At 34.3% G+C, this 18,601-nt stretch overlaps 3 protein-coding genes across 3 annotated transcripts; all 3 read right to left on the minus strand.

Moving 5' to 3' along the window:
- Positions 1-152: 152 nt before the first annotated feature.
- On the minus strand, positions 153-5,385 carry LOC143464430 (chitinase domain-containing protein 1-like). Its single transcript, XM_076962182.1, has 9 exons — positions 5,249-5,385; positions 3,304-3,456; positions 3,054-3,183; positions 2,897-2,941; positions 2,629-2,797; positions 2,067-2,159; positions 1,667-1,918; positions 1,070-1,193; positions 153-883 (listed from the first exon to the last, which is right to left on the minus strand). Exons 1-9 carry the CDS (start codon positions 5,348-5,350, stop codon positions 785-787), a joined length of 1,167 nt encoding a protein of 388 aa, XP_076818297.1. The 5' UTR covers positions 5,351-5,385; the 3' UTR covers positions 153-784.
- LOC143464431 (proliferating cell nuclear antigen-like) lies at positions 5,324-6,602 on the minus strand. Its single transcript, XM_076962183.1, has one exon. The coding sequence runs from the start codon at positions 6,510-6,512 to the stop codon at positions 5,727-5,729; it is 786 nt and encodes a 261-aa protein (XP_076818298.1). The 5' UTR covers positions 6,513-6,602; the 3' UTR covers positions 5,324-5,726.
- Positions 6,603-11,505: 4,903 nt separating this feature from the next.
- On the minus strand, positions 11,506-18,077 carry LOC143465072 (cyclin-dependent kinase 8-like). Its single transcript, XM_076963215.1, has 10 exons — positions 17,337-18,077; positions 17,132-17,242; positions 16,796-16,987; positions 16,448-16,589; positions 16,204-16,318; positions 15,944-16,115; positions 15,708-15,805; positions 15,534-15,624; positions 15,225-15,359; positions 11,506-12,302 (listed from the first exon to the last, which is right to left on the minus strand). Exons 1-10 carry the CDS (start codon positions 17,538-17,540, stop codon positions 12,057-12,059), a joined length of 1,506 nt encoding a protein of 501 aa, XP_076819330.1. The 5' UTR covers positions 17,541-18,077; the 3' UTR covers positions 11,506-12,056.
- Between the last annotated feature and the right edge of the window lie 524 nt (positions 18,078-18,601).

An 18,601-nucleotide genomic window follows, 5' to 3' on the forward strand; every position in this document is an offset into this window, starting at 1 on the left:
TTTTTTTTGATACATCTCTAGATCAGTGTGCTCTGTATGTGATCTCAGTTTCAAGACTAGATCTGAAAGTAGTACAACCAGCTCAAAATGAGTTTTTCGGAATGAATCAATTAGCAAGGTTGCAAGGATATAATTACTTGTGGAGCAGAAAATACAGTAAATGCATTTTATTAGCACCCAAGAGTTGAAGGTTTGGTCGATTTTAACACATAGGTAAAGTGGTGATTTCAGGTCCACACTACTGAAAAGCATCCATGAATTCCACGGATGTACGCACACCCTGTCATTGCCAGGTCATTACACACCAAAAACATTTGCCAACCAAACAAGTTTTGAACCACATAGAAGTATTGCACAAAGAGTTTCAGCATAGATATTGTCTAAGTACCACTACCTTAATTTTGTGCTGTACCATGACTGAACAGGAAGAACATATTACCAGTAGGTTATATTTAGAGTTTATGGTTAAATGAAATATTACTGTATTAAAAATCTGCTTCTGAAAGCTTTAATTGGACTACAAGTCTTGGATAAAAGTGTCTATATCCTGCTTTTGGACTGACAACCAGTGAAAAAACTGCAAATGCAGACAAACAAGTTGTCTTGTTTGATGGAAACAAGGTGATACAGCATATTGTGCTTTATCAAGATCACTTAAATAAACTTGAAATTCATTAAATAAATAAACTTAATACGAAATAATAGATCAAATTGCCACAGTGAATTGTTACATTTGTGACAAAAACTTTGTTACATTTGCATATTCTGATGGTTTGGCATTTCATCATAGAAGATCATAGAAGTAATCAAGGCCTTGGCCTATTTCCCAGATTGATATTCCTGTACCGAGATCTCTTGCCAAGTCAAGACGTGATTGTATTGACTGAAAAATATTTATTCATCACAATACACAAGAATTTAACACAAATGTTATTATATTAAAAAATATACATCATACATACTGCTTAGTAAGTTTGACATGTACTCAATTCATAACAAAATATTTCATTCATGTGAATAAAAATTAATAACTACACAATGTGCTACCGCCTATTATGTCAAAAATTACCTTTAAAGTGGGATAAATAATCAACCTTTTATGTTCGTCCGTAACTTGCTGTTCAATGAAGTGTTCCTGTATTGTAGGTTCCCAGGTAAACTTGGATGGGTGTGATCGCAAAAGTTGTATATACCTGAAATGCAAACAAACGTACTTAGCATTTAAAGAAAATGTATGTGAAGTTACCCACTGACAACAGAAAGTTCAATAATATATACGATTATGTGTATTAGTTTGTTGCTGAAAGTTGTTTAAGTTATGAGAAATTTAATTTCCCACAAAAAACAATGTTAAGTAAATTATACCATTCTCGTAATACCCAAAATATCTTTGCCAATTCTCAAAACCCATATTTTGGCAGGTAAAACTCGGGGTGATGCCCAATATGAAATTAAAAAAGTTCCACAAAAGAAAATGATATAATTATACTTGTAAATTTGGCTTTATTGAAAAACATAAATTAAGAGCATTTGAATAAAATTTAAATTATTGATATCTGTCAAATTCGAAGCAAAACTCAGCACCTGAAAAGAAGTTTTCTCTAAAGAATTAATTAACCTTAAATTTCTGAGGTATCAATATAGTACAAAGGAAAATATTACTCACTGGTGCGCAATAATTGCAACACTTCCCTGTACTGAATAAGCATAACCATAAAAATTTAACCCAAGAAGAATTTTTGCTCGGTGCTGTCTGTGGGGGTCAAGTGTTTCGACGCAAGTTTTCATCCATAGAACAGGAGCAATCGGTCCTGGTTTACCAGAACCGGCAGAAAAGTCGTATGTCATCAAACTAAACGCATCGACATGGGCTTCCAATTTTTCAAAATGATCCCTTGTGAAAGCAGTAGCTTTGCCTCTAAAAGTAAAGATGTGTGGTAAAATCCTATTTAATACTGCAGGTCAATGATCAATTTTATAAATCGTAGATCAGCTTTCCAGAGCAATAATACCGGTAATGCAATTGATCATATTACAACCAAGAAAAAATTTACACAGTCACTTACTCAAAATTAATAGGTGGTGGAATGACCAGAATTATGGTCATATCATTGTCCCGAAATATCTCACTCATGTGTGTCAAAACATGAATCACTTCTCTAAAAATTATTTTTGTTAACTTACAAAATCTTTTAATACAAATCAAAATTTTTACAATAGTTAACCATTGCACCTAAATGTTTGGTTGGCTCAAGAGCATATTGGTAAGAACACCAGATTCAAAATTATACAAAGTTAGTTTGACTATGACATTGTTGCAGTGCCTTTATGCAAGATTAACAACGCTTGCTTCTGCCCAGGGGTTCCAAGTTTCACAATAAACACACAAAAATAAAAATGCATCGATTAGACAGTACACAACAAAATGTTCAGTAAATGTGCCTTGAGCGGTCAAATTATGTCACTTATCCATCCATGGATAAAAATTTAAATACCATGGAATAACAAATTAAAATGTTTGCTCTTAACATTAAGTAATTTTTTCTTCATACAGAGTAAATATGACTGGAGAGTTATAAACATGCTGATTAATTAGTTAGTTCATATTTCAAGCTACATTGAACTAACTTTGCCTTTTGGCTAGGCATTTGACTCCAGATTTCAAACACTGCTCCATCCATTCCCTTGTCTATGAGCACTCTCAAAATTGTGTTAGTCATATCTTCAATTTCATCTTCACTAGAAAAAAGGGCTCCGTAATCAGAGCTTGACCAACCATCAAAAAGAACACGAGGCACTGAAAGTGCAGCAAACAGCTTTTTAGTTTAGTAAACAGGTAATCTTTTAAACTGGGGGTTCTTGCAAACTAAAGATGTTACTGTCACAGCAAACTTACATATTTGCACATCTTCATCAACTTTGCGCACACCATTCGCCCAACCTTTAAAAAGAACTCATATTACAACGTCACAAGCATGATGTTTTTAAGTAATTCATAGATTAAATGTTGAATACAATGACTTGAATGCAGGGAAAAGTTTCACACTGGGAACCTCTATCAACATCATGAGTTCCTGTTACAAGGAATTTTCCTCCCGGCTTTCTCTTTATTTGCAACCAAACTGGGCTAATCATAGAGAATTTTCCAAATGTTTTAGCAACATCATATCCATGAGAATTCCACTAAACATTACAACATAATGCAATTAGTATTTCAAAGATCATTGAAAACGTTCTTTTATTTTGGAAGTCTCGTTAAAAGTATCAAGCTTTGACTAGGAATACAGGCTGCATTCTACTTACAGGCGTTACATATCCCAGTACTTGTCCAGTTGAAAAGTGTCTGTGGTTCTTCTCAGTGCTACAGTATTGATCGTAATTGTCAAGAATATCTTTGGCTTTCAAGTCAGACTTTATCAATTTTCTTGCCAAGACATTTGTCTTTACAAATTTTGACTGAATTAATAGAGAGTAGATGTTATTGCATTTATCATAGACACTGTATAACTTATTAAGCTTGAACATCATCTGCGGGTAACACTCAAAAGCAAGGTTGAAACCAAGTTTTTTGACCCGAGTCCTTTCAAGCTGTGACTCAAGTCAAGTTGAATCAGTTTAAATTGTGACTGAGTCAACACATTTAACTTAAAAATTATTCTGAGAATCTCTATACGCAAATTATAATGTCATCAATTAACATAATGTCATGGCTGTGCACAAATTAGCCTGGTTGATCCTTTTTACAAAGAGCGGTGATTTTTTAAAAATAAATAGCGCATGGTTACAACGAGCTTTGAATAAAAATACTGTTGCAAAACCGGTTTTCAGTTTTATAAAAAAAAAATGATAAATCGAAGATGAAAATATGTTTTTTCAACTTTTGAAAATTAGGCTCCTCAAAGCCCGTTATCAACAACAACGTTTGTGTGTATTTTTGATTTGGTACGGTTTGACGGTGTGTTTTCAATAAGAATACAGTTTATAGTAGACCCGCAAGTGACGGATAACCTCAGATGAAAAGTCTTATTTGTTCCTATTTTTAATGCATTCAACTTTGCTGGTAAAGGACCCGTTATCATGTATAACGGATAACTTCTACAGTCCTTTTGAGATAATGTAAAATATTTCGTATATAACGGATCTGTTAATTTTGCAGAGAAACTGATTGTTTACACTGGAAAGTACAATTGCTAACTTACTACTGTATATAAGATGGTTTTTTAAAAACAAGTGGTGGTATCCTGTGCAGTTAGTTTTCGTTATGATTTCCAATTTCAATAAAGCAATGATTTCCTTTTTTGTGTTGTTTTTGAAAGGATATGTGTCTTTTTTAATAGTCTACACTGGTCTATACCATTGTATCTATCGATAATAATAATAATTGAAGGCTTGGTTCAGTAATATTGTGTATCATTCACCTTAACATGTTTTGAACACATTGGTGGAAAAAACGGTCTTCAAAATTCCGATTATTATTTAGCAACCCTAGAAGAGGCCATGGGTGTACGTTACATAGGAGTTTAACTGTAGTAGAGCTGCTTTCCAGTCTTTAGCACAAGACAAACTAATAATTAATAGACAAACAACGATTTTCGAAAGAGTGATTAATGTACTGGGCGCCCTTGTTACACAGTTAGGCACAAGGCATGCTAATTTTCTCTTTTAATCATTAAGTTTCAAAACCTGGCGAAAGTGGTTGCTATACGAGCTTAGTGAACGACATGTAACACTTTATAGGATTACAGCTTGCACTGAAATATACTTGTGAATATACAACGATAGTAGTATTTTTCGTATCTTCTAATTTTTTAAGTTGCCACTGAATTAAAAATTGTTTAAGTCTGCATGCTTTATCATACAGCTATATACCAATAAATTCTCAATACATTTTAATGTAGCACCCTTTAGATATTTCGAAATCTTTAGTGCCCTCAACAACCAAAAGCCTAAAAATCAGTGTTAAATCAAAAAGATAACTTTGGAGAAATAATATTTTTCAAATATATTTGTCAGTACTTGAAATTCTACGCATAGCTGTTAATGAATAATGAATTGTTTGTGACATAAAGCAATGGTGGAAAACAGTTGATGGTAAACTAAAGCCTGACAATAATTAGCATTTTTTTTTCAGCAAAAAACATACCAAAAACAAAATTTAAATGAAAAATTTTATGGCACACATAGCAACTTGCTATGTTACACCATTTTGAGGCCGCTTATTGAAATATATATATCATATTATTTTTACCTTTTCTTTTTTAGGTCCCTTTTTTGACTGCTTTGACAAAGTTCCAAATCCATAAGCAATGAAACAAACAATCACTAAAACTGCAACTAATTTCATGTTCATGTATAAAAAGCAAAACTTATGCTATTAAACAAAACAAAGTGTATATACAAAATTTACAAAGAATTTAATTACAATCAGCATGATAATTTTCCTTGCAACAAGATTTATACATTTTCAAATCGCTCCAAAGAGAAAACACATACCACATCAATTTAATAACCATCAATGTCAATAACTAACTCTTAAGATTGTAAGGCAGTAATGGCAATATAGTTTACAATGGCTAAAAGGCAGATTTATATAAAGAAACTAAAATTTTCAGTCAAACATGTTCCTTAAATGTAAGTATATTAAATTTAAATCCCAACAATCATTTAATGCTACAGATTCAGATGCAGTTATGCTTAACCACAAAAAAAAATCATTTGATGGAAAATTATTCACCATCTTCATCTTCAATCTTTGGTGCTAAGAAATATTTTATATGTCCCATATCTTCAATTTTATATTCAACAACTAAAGGAACATCATTCGACATCGACAAAGACACTGATCCAGAGAGTGGAGTGGCTTTAGTGAAGAGGTTAAGATATTTGATGGAAAATGTGAGTTGAACTGGTTCCGTCATTTCTATCGTCACCTGATCCTCTTCCTTTTCGACACCAAGATTTTGTGCGAGCTTCACAGTACCGCTTCCCATATCACCTTTGGCAGAAAACTGGACACCATCTTTGGTGCAGGTTATGACAACACATTCTCCAATCTGGCTCAAATCGCGGCAAATGCGTGCAAATTCATGGGAGGGAAGCTTGATTGTGCAACTGTATTCCTGATCTGGAATACCCAACTGCTCACAGTCCAGGTCCATCAGCTTCATTTCATAGTTGGAGACCTTCTCTCCTTTTGGAGATTCAAACATCAGCTCCAAAACATCTCCTGTGTCATCTGCGCTCAACGTCACGATATCCTCGTTGCCAGCACAGCGGAGAATCTTTGACATGCTGCTCATGTTTATACCCATTGCCAGATTGCGATCACATCGATACTTCTCAAAGCCATCGGCTCGCAAGGTTAGTTGAACAAGAGACACGTGTGATCCGTCCATTGCTTGAAGACTTAAACCAGAAGATGTGCAGTCCCAAGATGCTTCCGACACAATGTCTTTTAAAGCCTCCTGGACTTTTTTAAGCAGACTTCCTTGTACTAATCTTGCTTCAAACATTTTTAAGACTACTGTTATACAATTGTAATACAACAAGAAGCAGCTATTACACAAAGCCTGTAAACACAGTCAGCTTAATAGAATAACAAAAAACACTGTACACTGTTACTAGGCTACTACACAAATGCTAGGCTGCTAAGTTTGCATGGAATACATGCACTTATCTCCAAGTTATGTTTAGAAACTGCGTACAAGAACACATTCCACATGCACTTCAAAGTTAGCTACACACCAAGAATGAATGTATCATTTGAAACTCAGTTTGTTTTAATTTATTACTCAATTTATTTTAAATACTAATATTTGATGCAGAAGTGTATGTTTGTTACATCTTCAAATCAACGCTTCCACAGCAGCATCAAAGTATCAAGTGTGGCATGCACTTGCTCTGATCACACTATAATTGCAGTTAATATGGTTTTTACGTGCAACACAACAATTTCTAAGACACCCAAAAGGAAGTTAAACAGATTGCACATTAATTTATGATACAAAACAGACTATTATTATAAGGCAATAAGCCATCGTAGAAAATTTGATAATTTTTTTTCGTCAACTAACTACTGTATCTAGGACAATCGTGAATCATTTTCACTTCACTGAATCATAATCATAATCCGGTTTATCGGATTGTATTGCTATTTATTTAGTATATTTGTTCCAAAAATTTTGTGTCCGCGTTGGACAGGGGGGTTTCCAGATTAAAGGGGTAAAATGCATAGGAAGAAATCCGTTCCCGGCAGTTTTGTGCCGGATAACAGGGATTCCGATTGTTCGGATTAACGAGGTCTCACTGTACTTCTGGTTACTTGTCTCATGTCATGGCGTTCTGCTGTTGATTATGCTTCCGTGCTAAGCAACTTACGCGTGGCCATTTCCGAATCAATGGCAGAACATTCAGCTGAAAGCGATCTTCCAATAAAACGCATTGTTATGGATTTTGAAATGGCCATGTAGCAAGGAGTGGCCACAGCCTCTCCAAACGTAAAAAGGAAAGGATGCTCCTTCCATTTATGGTATGCAGTTTTTCGCCAAATGCAATAGCTGGGTCTGCAAATGCTAGATAGCGAAAGCTATGGAGTGTTTGCACTTGTCAATCGCTTAATGGCACTCTGTTTTGCGACTCGTGGCAAAATTCTATTTCTATCTGAAAGTCTGGCAAACAAGGCTAAAACAGGTTCCTTGCGTTCATTCATGACGTAAATGAAAAAAAACTTGTATAGAAAATACAACATGAGGGCCATCCGCGTGGAGCGTTTATGGGCAAAGTGTTTGCACAATTAATGATGTAGAAAGTTGGCATAATAGATTAAATTCCAGAGGTAAATCAAATGTGAGTTATTATTTACTGATTGAGTTGCTGTGTTGGAACCAGTACAAACAGGGCTTAAAAAGTGCTTTTGAGATCGTTTGCACATGTTACAATACAATTTATTTATCGCTCTTATACTGCAGTGGCAACCATTTTAATATTAGGTTAGCCGGTAACGCTAACAGCTTAGGAAAAATAAAGAAATACACGGCGAGTGAGGAAAGAGAAAATCCAGATCCAAGAAGATCCAGAGAAAAGGAAGGACAGGAAAAAATAGAAAAATTTTGTGATAAAACCACTACTGAAAGCGCACCGTTATCAATGGTAACCAATTAGTGATTGATACAACACAATTTGTATGCATTTTTATATACACAGACGAAATTCGTTCGGACTTGAGACGTTTAACAATAGCCCACTAAAATGCCGTGTGCGTGCTTGCATCCTACAGTCGTGGCATAGGTTATAGGTATATTTAGTACAATGAAATTCCAAGTAGGCCTACCGGTACAAAATGTCACAACCAAATGAAACAGACGTCAAATTAAGTCAGTTAGATAAAGTAGTCGAGTAAAACACTTTAAAATACGCATAGACAGGATAGCTGTGCATCACCTTTTCATCTGCTTATCTGCATCATTTAAAATAACTGTGAAATAGGTGCTGGGCTGCGAAGAAAAACCGCAAAATAATGTATGGTAATTGCCAAATAACTGCACGTTTCCAGTAACCCTCTTACAAGCGTGGTAACTGCTACAATAGTAAGCGTTTTCTCGTTTTGGCGGGGTTGTGACTTTGTCTGTGATGTTAATGGCGGGAATATAATGACGTCACAAAGTGTCAAAATATTCCTTTCAACATGGCGATCAAACCAAACACTTTGTTTGGCAATATAAAGATTGTGTAATTTAACTCAAGCTTTGAATAATGCTTTGGAAAAACAGGGATCCATATCACGATTAAACTGTTAAACTGCCTTAATACCTTAAACTGTGTAAAAATTTAAAATGCATTGCGCTTTCTATGAAATAACAGCCATCGGCGCGATTTGGCTAAAATCGCTCAACAACGTGAATAGCGAGCCACAACAAAGTGTGCCATTTATGTGTCGAGGCAGGTGCACTGATTTAAATGGATTAGCAGTAATGCTTTACTCATTATTAGGGCCATTTTTATTTTGACCTAAAAAAAAATTTTTTTGACTTTATTTTTATCAAATTTTGGCTTTATTTTGACCTAACGAAATTGCTTATTTGTACAGGCCACAGTTCTTCCTCCAGTTACCCAAACATAATATTTTGTCGATTTCAGACCCAAACGTAATATTTTGTCGAAAAGTCAAGGTGTTTTATGGATTATAAAAAGTGCGTCGTGTTTTTTGGCGATAGACTTAGGTAGCTTGTGTTATCTTGTGAAAAGGGCACTTTGCCTCGATTTTCTCCGCATGATAAATTCTAATAAACAGCAAATTAAACAGGGAATGCTTGTTGTTGCTCCAATCCAGCTTGATGGCGTTTACTTTTCCTGTGGCTTTCAACAAAATACTTTTTATCGCACTTCACTATAACCTCGCAAAAATTGCACCTTAAATCACCCCCGGGAGTTGCATTAAATTCATCAGAAAAATCTCGACAAATCTGTCTAACTTTTGCTGAAGACGATTTAGCTTGCTTAGGCATTTTTTTATTACAGAATGTCAGTAGGCTATTCCTAAAATCCAAACTGTTGTTCTTCGAAAATACTACGTTTATGAAGAGGAAGTGTTTTATAAGAATTATTTAAATACGTAACAATGAATAAACTATGGACAATTTGCGATAAAAGTTACTGCTGATCCAAGTGGGCATTGTGACTACTTTCCCGCTTTTATGGGTTGATATGGTTTAATTGTGTCGCAGTTCCTGATTTACAATGCTTCCACGAGGATCCACAAGAAACACAAAAACTTTGTAAAAAGCCATATTTTGACAAATTTTGACTTTATTGAAAATTTTGACTTTATTGTAAATTTTGACTTTATTTTGACCTATAAACTTCTTAGAAACAATCCCCTAGGTGCTGAAAACAACTTTATTCTTTGATTCGTGGTCAGACGAGGTCCTTAAAAATTTTTGACTTTATTGACTTTTGCGGGCCCTACTCATTATCGTAAAGGACAATAACGTAAATTGTGCTCGTAGTGCTGAAGAGAGCATACGATTTTGCATAGTCAGACAGTAAATAATAACAAACACTCAAACAACCTCTACGAACGGATTTAGACTGTTTGATCCCTAATCCAAATTTCTTTCCCATCTACGGTATCAGAATTCTATATAAACAATGTTACAAACTTTACGATAGGTTACGTTAAATGACTTTTATCTAATAAACTATTTTACACAAAACTCACCCAAGTTGATATTGTGACGATGAAATATCGAAGTATTCACCGAATATTAACTTTTGCAGAATCACGCCCACACAAATGCAAGATTTGCGTGGTGGTATTCCAACAAACATTTTTTGCAAAATGTTGAAAATCAAACATCTAACACACGGATTTCTCCGGCAACAAGCAGAACGTAATCCTAACGGTACTTATTGCCCCTGACTTTCATTCCGTAATCCGTTTGCATAAAATTTTTCGACCAACTACCAATACATAGGCCAAAATATTTGAACGTAAAGTTCTAATTAATTAAATTATCTACATTTATACAGAATAAGTGAAGTAAAATTGGAGTAATCAGAAGCGGGTAAGCGTGGCTCATAGCTTAGACCTATTCAACAAGCCATTGCCATTAAGCAATCTTCCTATTTTCATTGTAAAAACGTCAACTTATTTAACACACTTTTCCATAGCGTCCTATAAAGTTAACGCTGGAATAATCTATCTAACTAAACTAAGTAGTAAAAATACGATCAGTCCCTTTAGGCTACTTACGGTAAGTTTATGCTGTTCAGTAAGTACTTTTACCCAAACTCTAAAACTTATTCAGAAGTGTAAAGCAATTTTTACAATTCACAAATCAAACTTTCTCCGATGCTTTTTATGTACAAATTGGTGAGACTAAACCAATGTAAGCATAGGCTTTGCCCGTTTGGTTTCTTCCGTAATTTTAGCTTGCTTTTACTTTAGTAAGCCCAGTCTTAGGTTTTGCCCATAATATTGAGTCACTTCTATCAGTTTATTTTTAGTCTTTAACGCGGTGGGTGTCGAAAACAAATAATGCTAGTCGCTGTTATCGAAAATGGCTTAAAACCTGCATGAAAATAATAATAATAATGTTAATAGCTCAACGATAACAGGTAGCACGGCCATTAAACCTAAAACTTCCAATAAAACGATTCAACATACGCGATTTAGGCTAACTAATCTGAAGCTGACGCCAAGTCAGCTTGAGCGCGTTGTCCGTCAACTGTTAGCCTCATCCTGTAGTTGGTCTGGTCTTCGAGACGGATTAGTGGTATAACGATAAAAAATAAATCAAAAAATGAAATAAAATAAAAAAATAAAATAAAGGATTGACTGATCTGTCTCCGTACTAAAATAAATGCTACTTCGTAAAAGCTTTATAGCCAGAGCTCGAGTGCCAAACGACTACTATCTACATTTTGCAATGAAAGGCGCGGAATGACAATCTTGGCTGTAACTGTAAGCTTTGAAGATTACGTGAAATATCATCACAAAGAATAAAACAAACAAGACGAGTTGTTTAGTTAATTGCACAAAAGAAAATCAGATGGTTAACGCAGTAGTCCATGAAGCAAAATTAAAAGAAGATTAATGCCTTTATACGAATCAACTTTTACAAGTGTTGCACAAACAGGTCGTATATAAAAGGCTAACATGATATGCAGAAACAAAAATATAAGTGCAGGTGGCAATAGAGAATGGTGAAACGAAAGTGAACGTACACACTAAACGAAAACAATTCATTTTTAGATTTTTTGGGGGATGTACTTTATACAGCATTGGGCACTCGGAACAAAGTGTTTACAAATGTTTGTGATGTGCTATTTTGTCGCCAGTTCTACATTTTTAACGGAATGAACTCACCATTTTAAATACGAAGTAAAATACATAAAAGTCTGCCGACATTTTGACTTCAGTTAACGTTAACTGTACCAGAAAGGACAGATTAGGCACCATGGGGAGAATTTTAACCTATAGGTAAAATATTTAAACTTTGATATAGATTTCGAGGTGCAAAGTCACATACGTGCATCAGGTGCAATATGATCTATCGTTAAAACATTCCACGGTAAGTGTTGTTCGAGGATGCGCCAGAACCGAAGTTCCGTTGATGGTGCTGCGACTGCTGTTGCATTTGTTGGTGCTGGTTGTGTGCGCCGGCGTGGTGTCGATTGACAATGCTCGATGAAGTCATTGGCATACTGCTGTTCGATTGTGTTTGTTGCAAGGAAACCGAACTACCATTGCCACTTATTGTAGTCAGTTCAGGGTGATAGGAACCCGTTCCACTGTGCATTGACTATAAACGATAAGAGAGAGAGAGAGAGAGTTTATTTTCACCATTAAAAGTAAACTAAAAAGTATCATAACATAATTGATTGGTGTGGGGCAGCGAAACGTCCTTACATGGTCATGGTCATCTAGGTCAGCTGCCCCAGATTCTATTGCAAAAGAAATAATTAAAACGGATAGGAAACTGAAACTCAATTAATTAAAATAATACTATAAAATAAACTACACTACAGCACTAATAGCAGAATAAAAAAATTTTGTTAACCAAATCGAAAATTAACAATAATTGTGGCAAGTAAAATGATGCAAAAGAAATTAATCACCATACATTTATTACCTTAGTCATAATTATCCGAGCAGTACCAACCTCTTCTCAATTGATATGAGAAATATTTATGAGACTTAATTTTTTTATATTGTTTGGTAGTTTATTCCAAAACTTGGGTCCTCAAAATTGTAACTTTTTTTTACCTGTTACTGTTTTGGTTCGGGCCGAGAATAAGTTGTCCTGTGGTGATCTAGTATTGTATTTGTGTACTATTTGGATTTCGCTGAAATAGTCATTAAATATTTGGGGAAGAAGATTTGTGTAATAGTTATGCATGAATTTGCCTGTCTCTAACTGATAGATTTGAGATATATTTAGAATATCTTTTGCGCTATCAAGTGTAGTTAGTTTGGTATATTTGTTACTGTAGGTAATTAGTCTTACTATTTTATTGTGAATTATATTTAATGGTTTTAAAACACAATTTGATGCAGATCCCCGAGCCAATATACCATATTGTAAAGCACTATAAACTAGACTATAGCATAACGTCATCAAAACCTTTTTATTGGTAACTTGTCGAATTTTGTAGAAGACACCAAAGATTCTCAAAATTTTTTTGCAAAGGTCTTCAACATGATAATTCCATTTAAATTGTTCATCTAGTGTTATGCCTAGATATTTAATTTTGGTAGCCGTTACTATATTCTCGCCATTCACGGCCTGGTTTACTTTTAGTCATTTGCAGTTTTTAAGTGTTAATATCATGAAAAAAGTTTTACTATAAATCATAGAAAGCTTGTTATTTTTTTAGCCAATTATTTACCTTATTAAGTTCGATTGTCATTTGTTTTTCAATTTCTGCAATATTTGAAAATGAATTGTATAATACTGTATTATCAGCAAATAGTCTTGTTCCAAGGGAAGTGCCGTTGGATAGATCATTTATATACAGCCGAAAAAGCAGTGGCCTTAATACTGACCCTTGTGGCACACCTATTGAGATGTGCCTTTGCTCTGATAAGTAATCACCAAACTTGACATATTGTTGTCTACATGTCAAATATAATTTTATCAATTCGTTAGCTTTGCCACAAATGCAATAGCAATTAAATATCATAAGTAATTGCCTATCATAGTAATTAAACATGATAAGTAATTGCCTATCATAGTAATTGCCATCAATTCTTGGTGATTTGTTGCTTTTTAATTGCCTTACTTGATACTCAATTTCCCACTGAACTGTTTCAACATAGTCCAATTTTTTCAAATAAATCTTTTTAACATAGAGAGTACAGTCATGAGATTTTTCAGTGTCTTTAAATTCATCAGCTATTTTGTGACCAAAGTGTTCATTTAGAAAGTTTGAAATTTCAGTTGGGTCAGTATTTGTCGCACCATTTATTTCAGTGTATTTGCTAAAATAATTGTTTGACTATGTTTGTTCAATAATTCGTTAATGACTTTCCAAGTCCTGCTTGTATCGTTGTGAACTTCCTAAAATTGGTTTTTATAGTGCATGTGCTTAAATAGTTCTTTGAGTTTGGTCAACCTTTTCGACATTTTTTAACATGTATCAAAGTGAAGCTGGTTTTTTGTCTTGTCCATTTATGAAACAGTTTATTTTTGTAATAACTTTGCATGCCTTCGACAGACGGTTTTGCAAGGGAAGCATTTTTCAAAAAAGTTTTGTAATTTATTAAGAAATCCTTCTGCACTGTCTAATGTCTTATTATCGCCGTGTAAATTTTGACAGATGTTACTTAATTCAGTGACAAAGAGCTTCATGGAGTTTTAAGTTATTAGTCGCATTGTTGGTTTATCTAACATTGGTCATATATTGTGCTTTTTTTATTGCAATATAAATAGGAAAATGGTCTTATAAGTCATGTGATATGATTTCCGAGTAATAACTATCCTGATTTTGATTATTTCTATATATATGGTCAATCAATGTAGCGAATGCTTCAGTTACTCTTGTTGCATGTTGAATGAGATTAGTAGCCCCAGAACTTACGTACTAAGTTATAGTATTTTCTAGTTTGGCAGTTATTGTTGATTTTTGATGAGTCAATATTAAAGTCCTCTAATATGTAGTATTTTTTATTTTTTGTCCTGTTTGAAGTAAGAAATTTGAAAACTTATCATCAAATTCTTCATGGTTACGCAATGGGAGTCTCTATACCACTCTTATGATAACATCATATGTTGGCAATTAATTGACTAGTATACCATTGATATGTGTGCACTGTACATATCATATTTTAGATTTTTTTTGGAAAAGAAACTACAAAAAAACACAATCTACAAGTTACGAATGTTTGAAAAATTTAGTAATAATCTTGTTATATTAACTATTTTTTATCAAAAGACATATTAAAGAAGTGGGAAGTAATGCTTGATGGTATTGACCAATGTTCCCTCTAAGCTGCGCGCGTGCGCAAATGCGCACTGCTGACACGGTCGCCGCGCACAGAAAATCTGTGCAGCGCACAAGAAAAAAATCCACCCTGAATTGAAAATAGAATAAACGCATAATGACCACGCGCACGTCTGATGTTGCTCACAGTGGTCCAAGGGACCGCTCAGGAAGTTAGAGTGTTTGCTCAGACTCGTGAAAAATTAGAGGGAACATTGGTAGTGACATTCAAATTCTGGTACCTGTTGAGCTTGTTGTTGGTGGTGAAGATTCACTGACTGGCCTTCTTTTCCAGAACTAAACTTGGGTCGTTTTGCAGGAGGCTGTCCAGACTGGTCATTCATCATCATACCCTTGTCCCTTGCATGGCCATGGTGCTGTTATGAAAGATCAATGATTGTTGGAATATCTTTTTGAGTTTACAACACTTCTTCAAAGTTAGTTTTTAGAAATTAACAACTACAGTATATATTGGACATGGAAAAAGCTAAAACATATCTGAAAGCAATTTATGATGTACCATAAAGCATGATCGTGCACAAGTCGTGTACCTTCATTGGTTTTAACTTGTCTTTGTCATCACCGTCATCATCAGTTAGAAATTCTCTCTTCGGATAAGGAATAGGTCCAGAACCAAAAACACTAAATTGACCATATTGGCATGAATTAACCATGTTTCACTGTAATTTTACTATTTATTTAAAAAGTCATGTCTTATATCTTACTCCTTTTCACGTTGTGGCTCCTCTTGAAAATAACCATCGTTTTTTGCCTGATCTGATGTAATCCTTTTCAATGGATCCATTGTTAGTAATTTCAACAACTGCAATCAACAGAAGTCACTCAAGTACTTGTTTCGTAAAATATGAATGAAGCGATTAGATTTTTAATATGTAGCTTTGTTAAAGTGCAACAGGGTTTAAAAAAAATTAAAAAATGAGAAAAACTGATGATCGCTCACCAACGCAAAAGCTCTTGAATCCTTATTAATTTTGTGTTTTTCTAAATATTTCACAAGTGAGCAGCCGGTGTAATTCTGTTTTCGAAAATCTTTTTGGAAGGTTGGAAATTCCGGCATTTTTCGAATATCTTCCCAATCCTTTTCCATGGGAAAACCCATAACTTGGAAAATTCTGTTCAGGTATCAAATGACATGGTTTGACATATAACTTGCACAACACATTTAAGCAATAGACATAATGAATAGATTTAATGTAAGACCTGTCCAACTGGTCGTGATGATAAGGATTGGACGTTTTGCTATCTTCTTGTCGACAGTGAAATATAGGCTCAGAGGTCAAAAGTTCAGCAAATATACATCCTATTGCCCAGATGTCTAATTAAATAAAAAAATAAGCAATCTTAATGGTAGCAAGGTTTACAAATAACAAAACAAATAATGTGAACTAATATTTATAGGATTTAAATATTATGACAGCACAATTGTATTATTTGAAATTCTGACCAATTGCTTTCGTATAGTGTCTTGCTCCGAGCAGTAATTCAGGAGCTCTATACCAGAACGTGACAACAACTGGGTCTAAATCGGCGAGGGGTTTTAATGGGGAATTAAACAACCTTGCAAAGCCCATATCAGCTATTTTCACCTGAAACATGATATTTAAAACCAAAAAAGTTAAAAGTAATATTTAGACAATGAGAAAAAAGTAACACGTGGATTGCTAATCATGTTTGGTTGTTCTGTTATGAACAAAAAGATATTGTTCTATTTCTCCTATTTATTTCACAGTAATTTCTTTAACAGTTTAAACGCCTGGCATACTTTATGTTCAGTTAATCAGCACATATTTACCCTTCCTCGTTCTGGACCCTCACCCATGACAAGGATGTTTGCAGGTTTTAAGTCACGGTGCAGAACCCAATTTGCATGCAAATAGTGAATACCATCCAATATTTGATACAAAAGTGACTTCACAGTAACGGCTGGAATGTTTGTCATTCCTTTCTTGCTTGCTTTGGAAGCACGGTGGAACTTGATGATATGCTGCAGTTGCAAAATAAATTCTAGTTAATTAGTATTATCATGTATCACTGTTTTATTGAAACCATGGCATCAGAACATGAACACATCTCAAAATCTGTTTGTGCTTGGTAATATTACCAAGATACCAAATATTGGCATTCTCACCCACAAATCATGTTCTGCAAAATCAAACAAAAGCCAAACTTTTCGATCAGCATGTGAGAGAAAAACTCCTTGCAAGCAAATCACGTTTGGGTGTTCCAGCTCACGAAGTAGCTATAAGCAAAATATACATAATACAAATTTCAAGTCATCAACCAAATTTCAATATGTATATACTTGTGTTTTTAAAAGGTAAATTATATCTTACTGCAATTTCTCTACAAGCAGACATGGAAATTCCTGTTCCTTCAATCTGCTTTAATGCGTATTCCTTCTTTTCATTTGGATCCTTGCTGATCGCTTTGTACACATGTCCATATGTACCCCTGCCAACTTTGCAACCTTCATATTCATACAAATCTTCCACCTTGCGCCTCTTGGAAGCCAACATTTTCTTAAACTCACAATCCATATGTCTTTCCTACCTAAGTTCCTAGTAAAACACCTTGAAAATTTAATGTTCTACATCAGTGGTCCCCCAACCTTTGTATATCATGGACCAGTTTTGTGCAAGATAATTGTGTCGTAGACCAGCAAGAATTAGTCTACCCGGATAGCCTGAAATAATCTAAAATTTTTGATACATTTCAGAACAAGATATTTGGCCTGCATTCGATGTAATAAACACATAAAAACCAACAGAACAATCCACAGAAGGCATCACATATTATCACCTGCATATAATATTGTCAGAGTTGCAGCATTATATGGGTATTGTATTATTGTTATTGTATGTTCAAAACACATGGCTATAAACCACTTGTTTTCTGCAGTGCGATGTGGTGACAATTACTTATTTATAACCGATTGATGTAATCAATGCAAAAGTTTATAGAAGTACATATCTGGTGAAGTTACAGATAGAAAAATAATTTGCCCTGTTGAAATGCCTTACTTTTTGCAATTTACCAAGTTTGCTTTAAAAGTATTATCAGAAAATGGCAAAAATACTTATTTTCTTGTACTCTACCAACAAATGAAAAGGCCCCAGTAAACTTTTTTATCTCTGGGGCGACTCTCGAGGTTCACATTCTCAAAGTTACATCTTTTTTCTGTTATTTCTGCAAAGTTATCATAAGAATTTATCAATGCAGTAAACAAATATTTATAAAATTTTACAAGAACTTGTAAATGATACAAGGCACTACTGACAAAATTGTGGAGTTGATGTCATGAGAAATTATGCAAATGAAAGTAACTATAAATCCACCTTTTGCAATAACTATACAATGAAGAGGAATAAACAATGAATGTCAGCATTGCTCGATAATCCTTTTCCTACATGTACTAAAAGCAAACAAGCATCATCGTATACAATTCGAAAACTCAGTTCTACAAAATGGATAGTGAAAAAAGAATGTTGCTTTTTCAAAAATGTCATATTTTGGGGAGATGATATGTAATGAGTCACCATTAACGACAGCTATGTCATCTGAGTGTTTCTTAATATCGTATATCACTTTTATTAATGCT

This window comes from Clavelina lepadiformis, chromosome 7, assembly GCF_947623445.1.
Source record: "Clavelina lepadiformis chromosome 7, kaClaLepa1.1, whole genome shotgun sequence".
Classification (NCBI taxonomy): Eukaryota; Metazoa; Chordata; class Ascidiacea; order Aplousobranchia; family Clavelinidae; genus Clavelina; species Clavelina lepadiformis.

What these genes read in the sequence shown, in the direction of transcription:
- LOC143464430 (XM_076962182.1), bottom strand. Translation starts at nt 5,350, where the DNA reads ATGAACATGAAATTAGTTGCAGTTTTAGTGATTGTTTGTTTCATTGCT. An exon ending in AGGGACCTAAAAAAGAAAAG is followed by an intron (nt 3,457 to 5,248) that starts GTAAAAATAATA and finishes CTATTAATTCAG; the next exon opens with TCAAAATTTGTAAAGACAAA. An exon ending in CCACCACCTATTAATTTTGA is followed by an intron (nt 1,919 to 2,066) that starts GTAAGTGACTGT and finishes CTTTACTTTTAG; the next exon opens with AGGCAAAGCTACTGCTTTCA.
- LOC143464431 (XM_076962183.1), bottom strand. Translation starts at nt 6,512, where the DNA reads ATGTTTGAAGCAAGATTAGTACAAGGAAGTCTGCTTAAAAAAGTCCAG.
- LOC143465072 (XM_076963215.1), bottom strand. Translation starts at nt 17,540, where the DNA reads ATGGATTGTGAGTTTAAGAAAATGTTGGCTTCCAAGAGGCGCAAGGTG. An exon ending in ACACTATACGAAAGCAATTG is followed by an intron (nt 16,319 to 16,447) that starts GTCAGAATTTCA and finishes TTATTTAATTAG; the next exon opens with ACATCTGGGCAATAGGATGT. An exon ending in ACAAGTTAAAACCAATGAAG is followed by an intron (nt 15,360 to 15,533) that starts GTACACGACTTG and finishes CTTTCATAACAG; the next exon opens with CACCATGGCCATGCAAGGGA.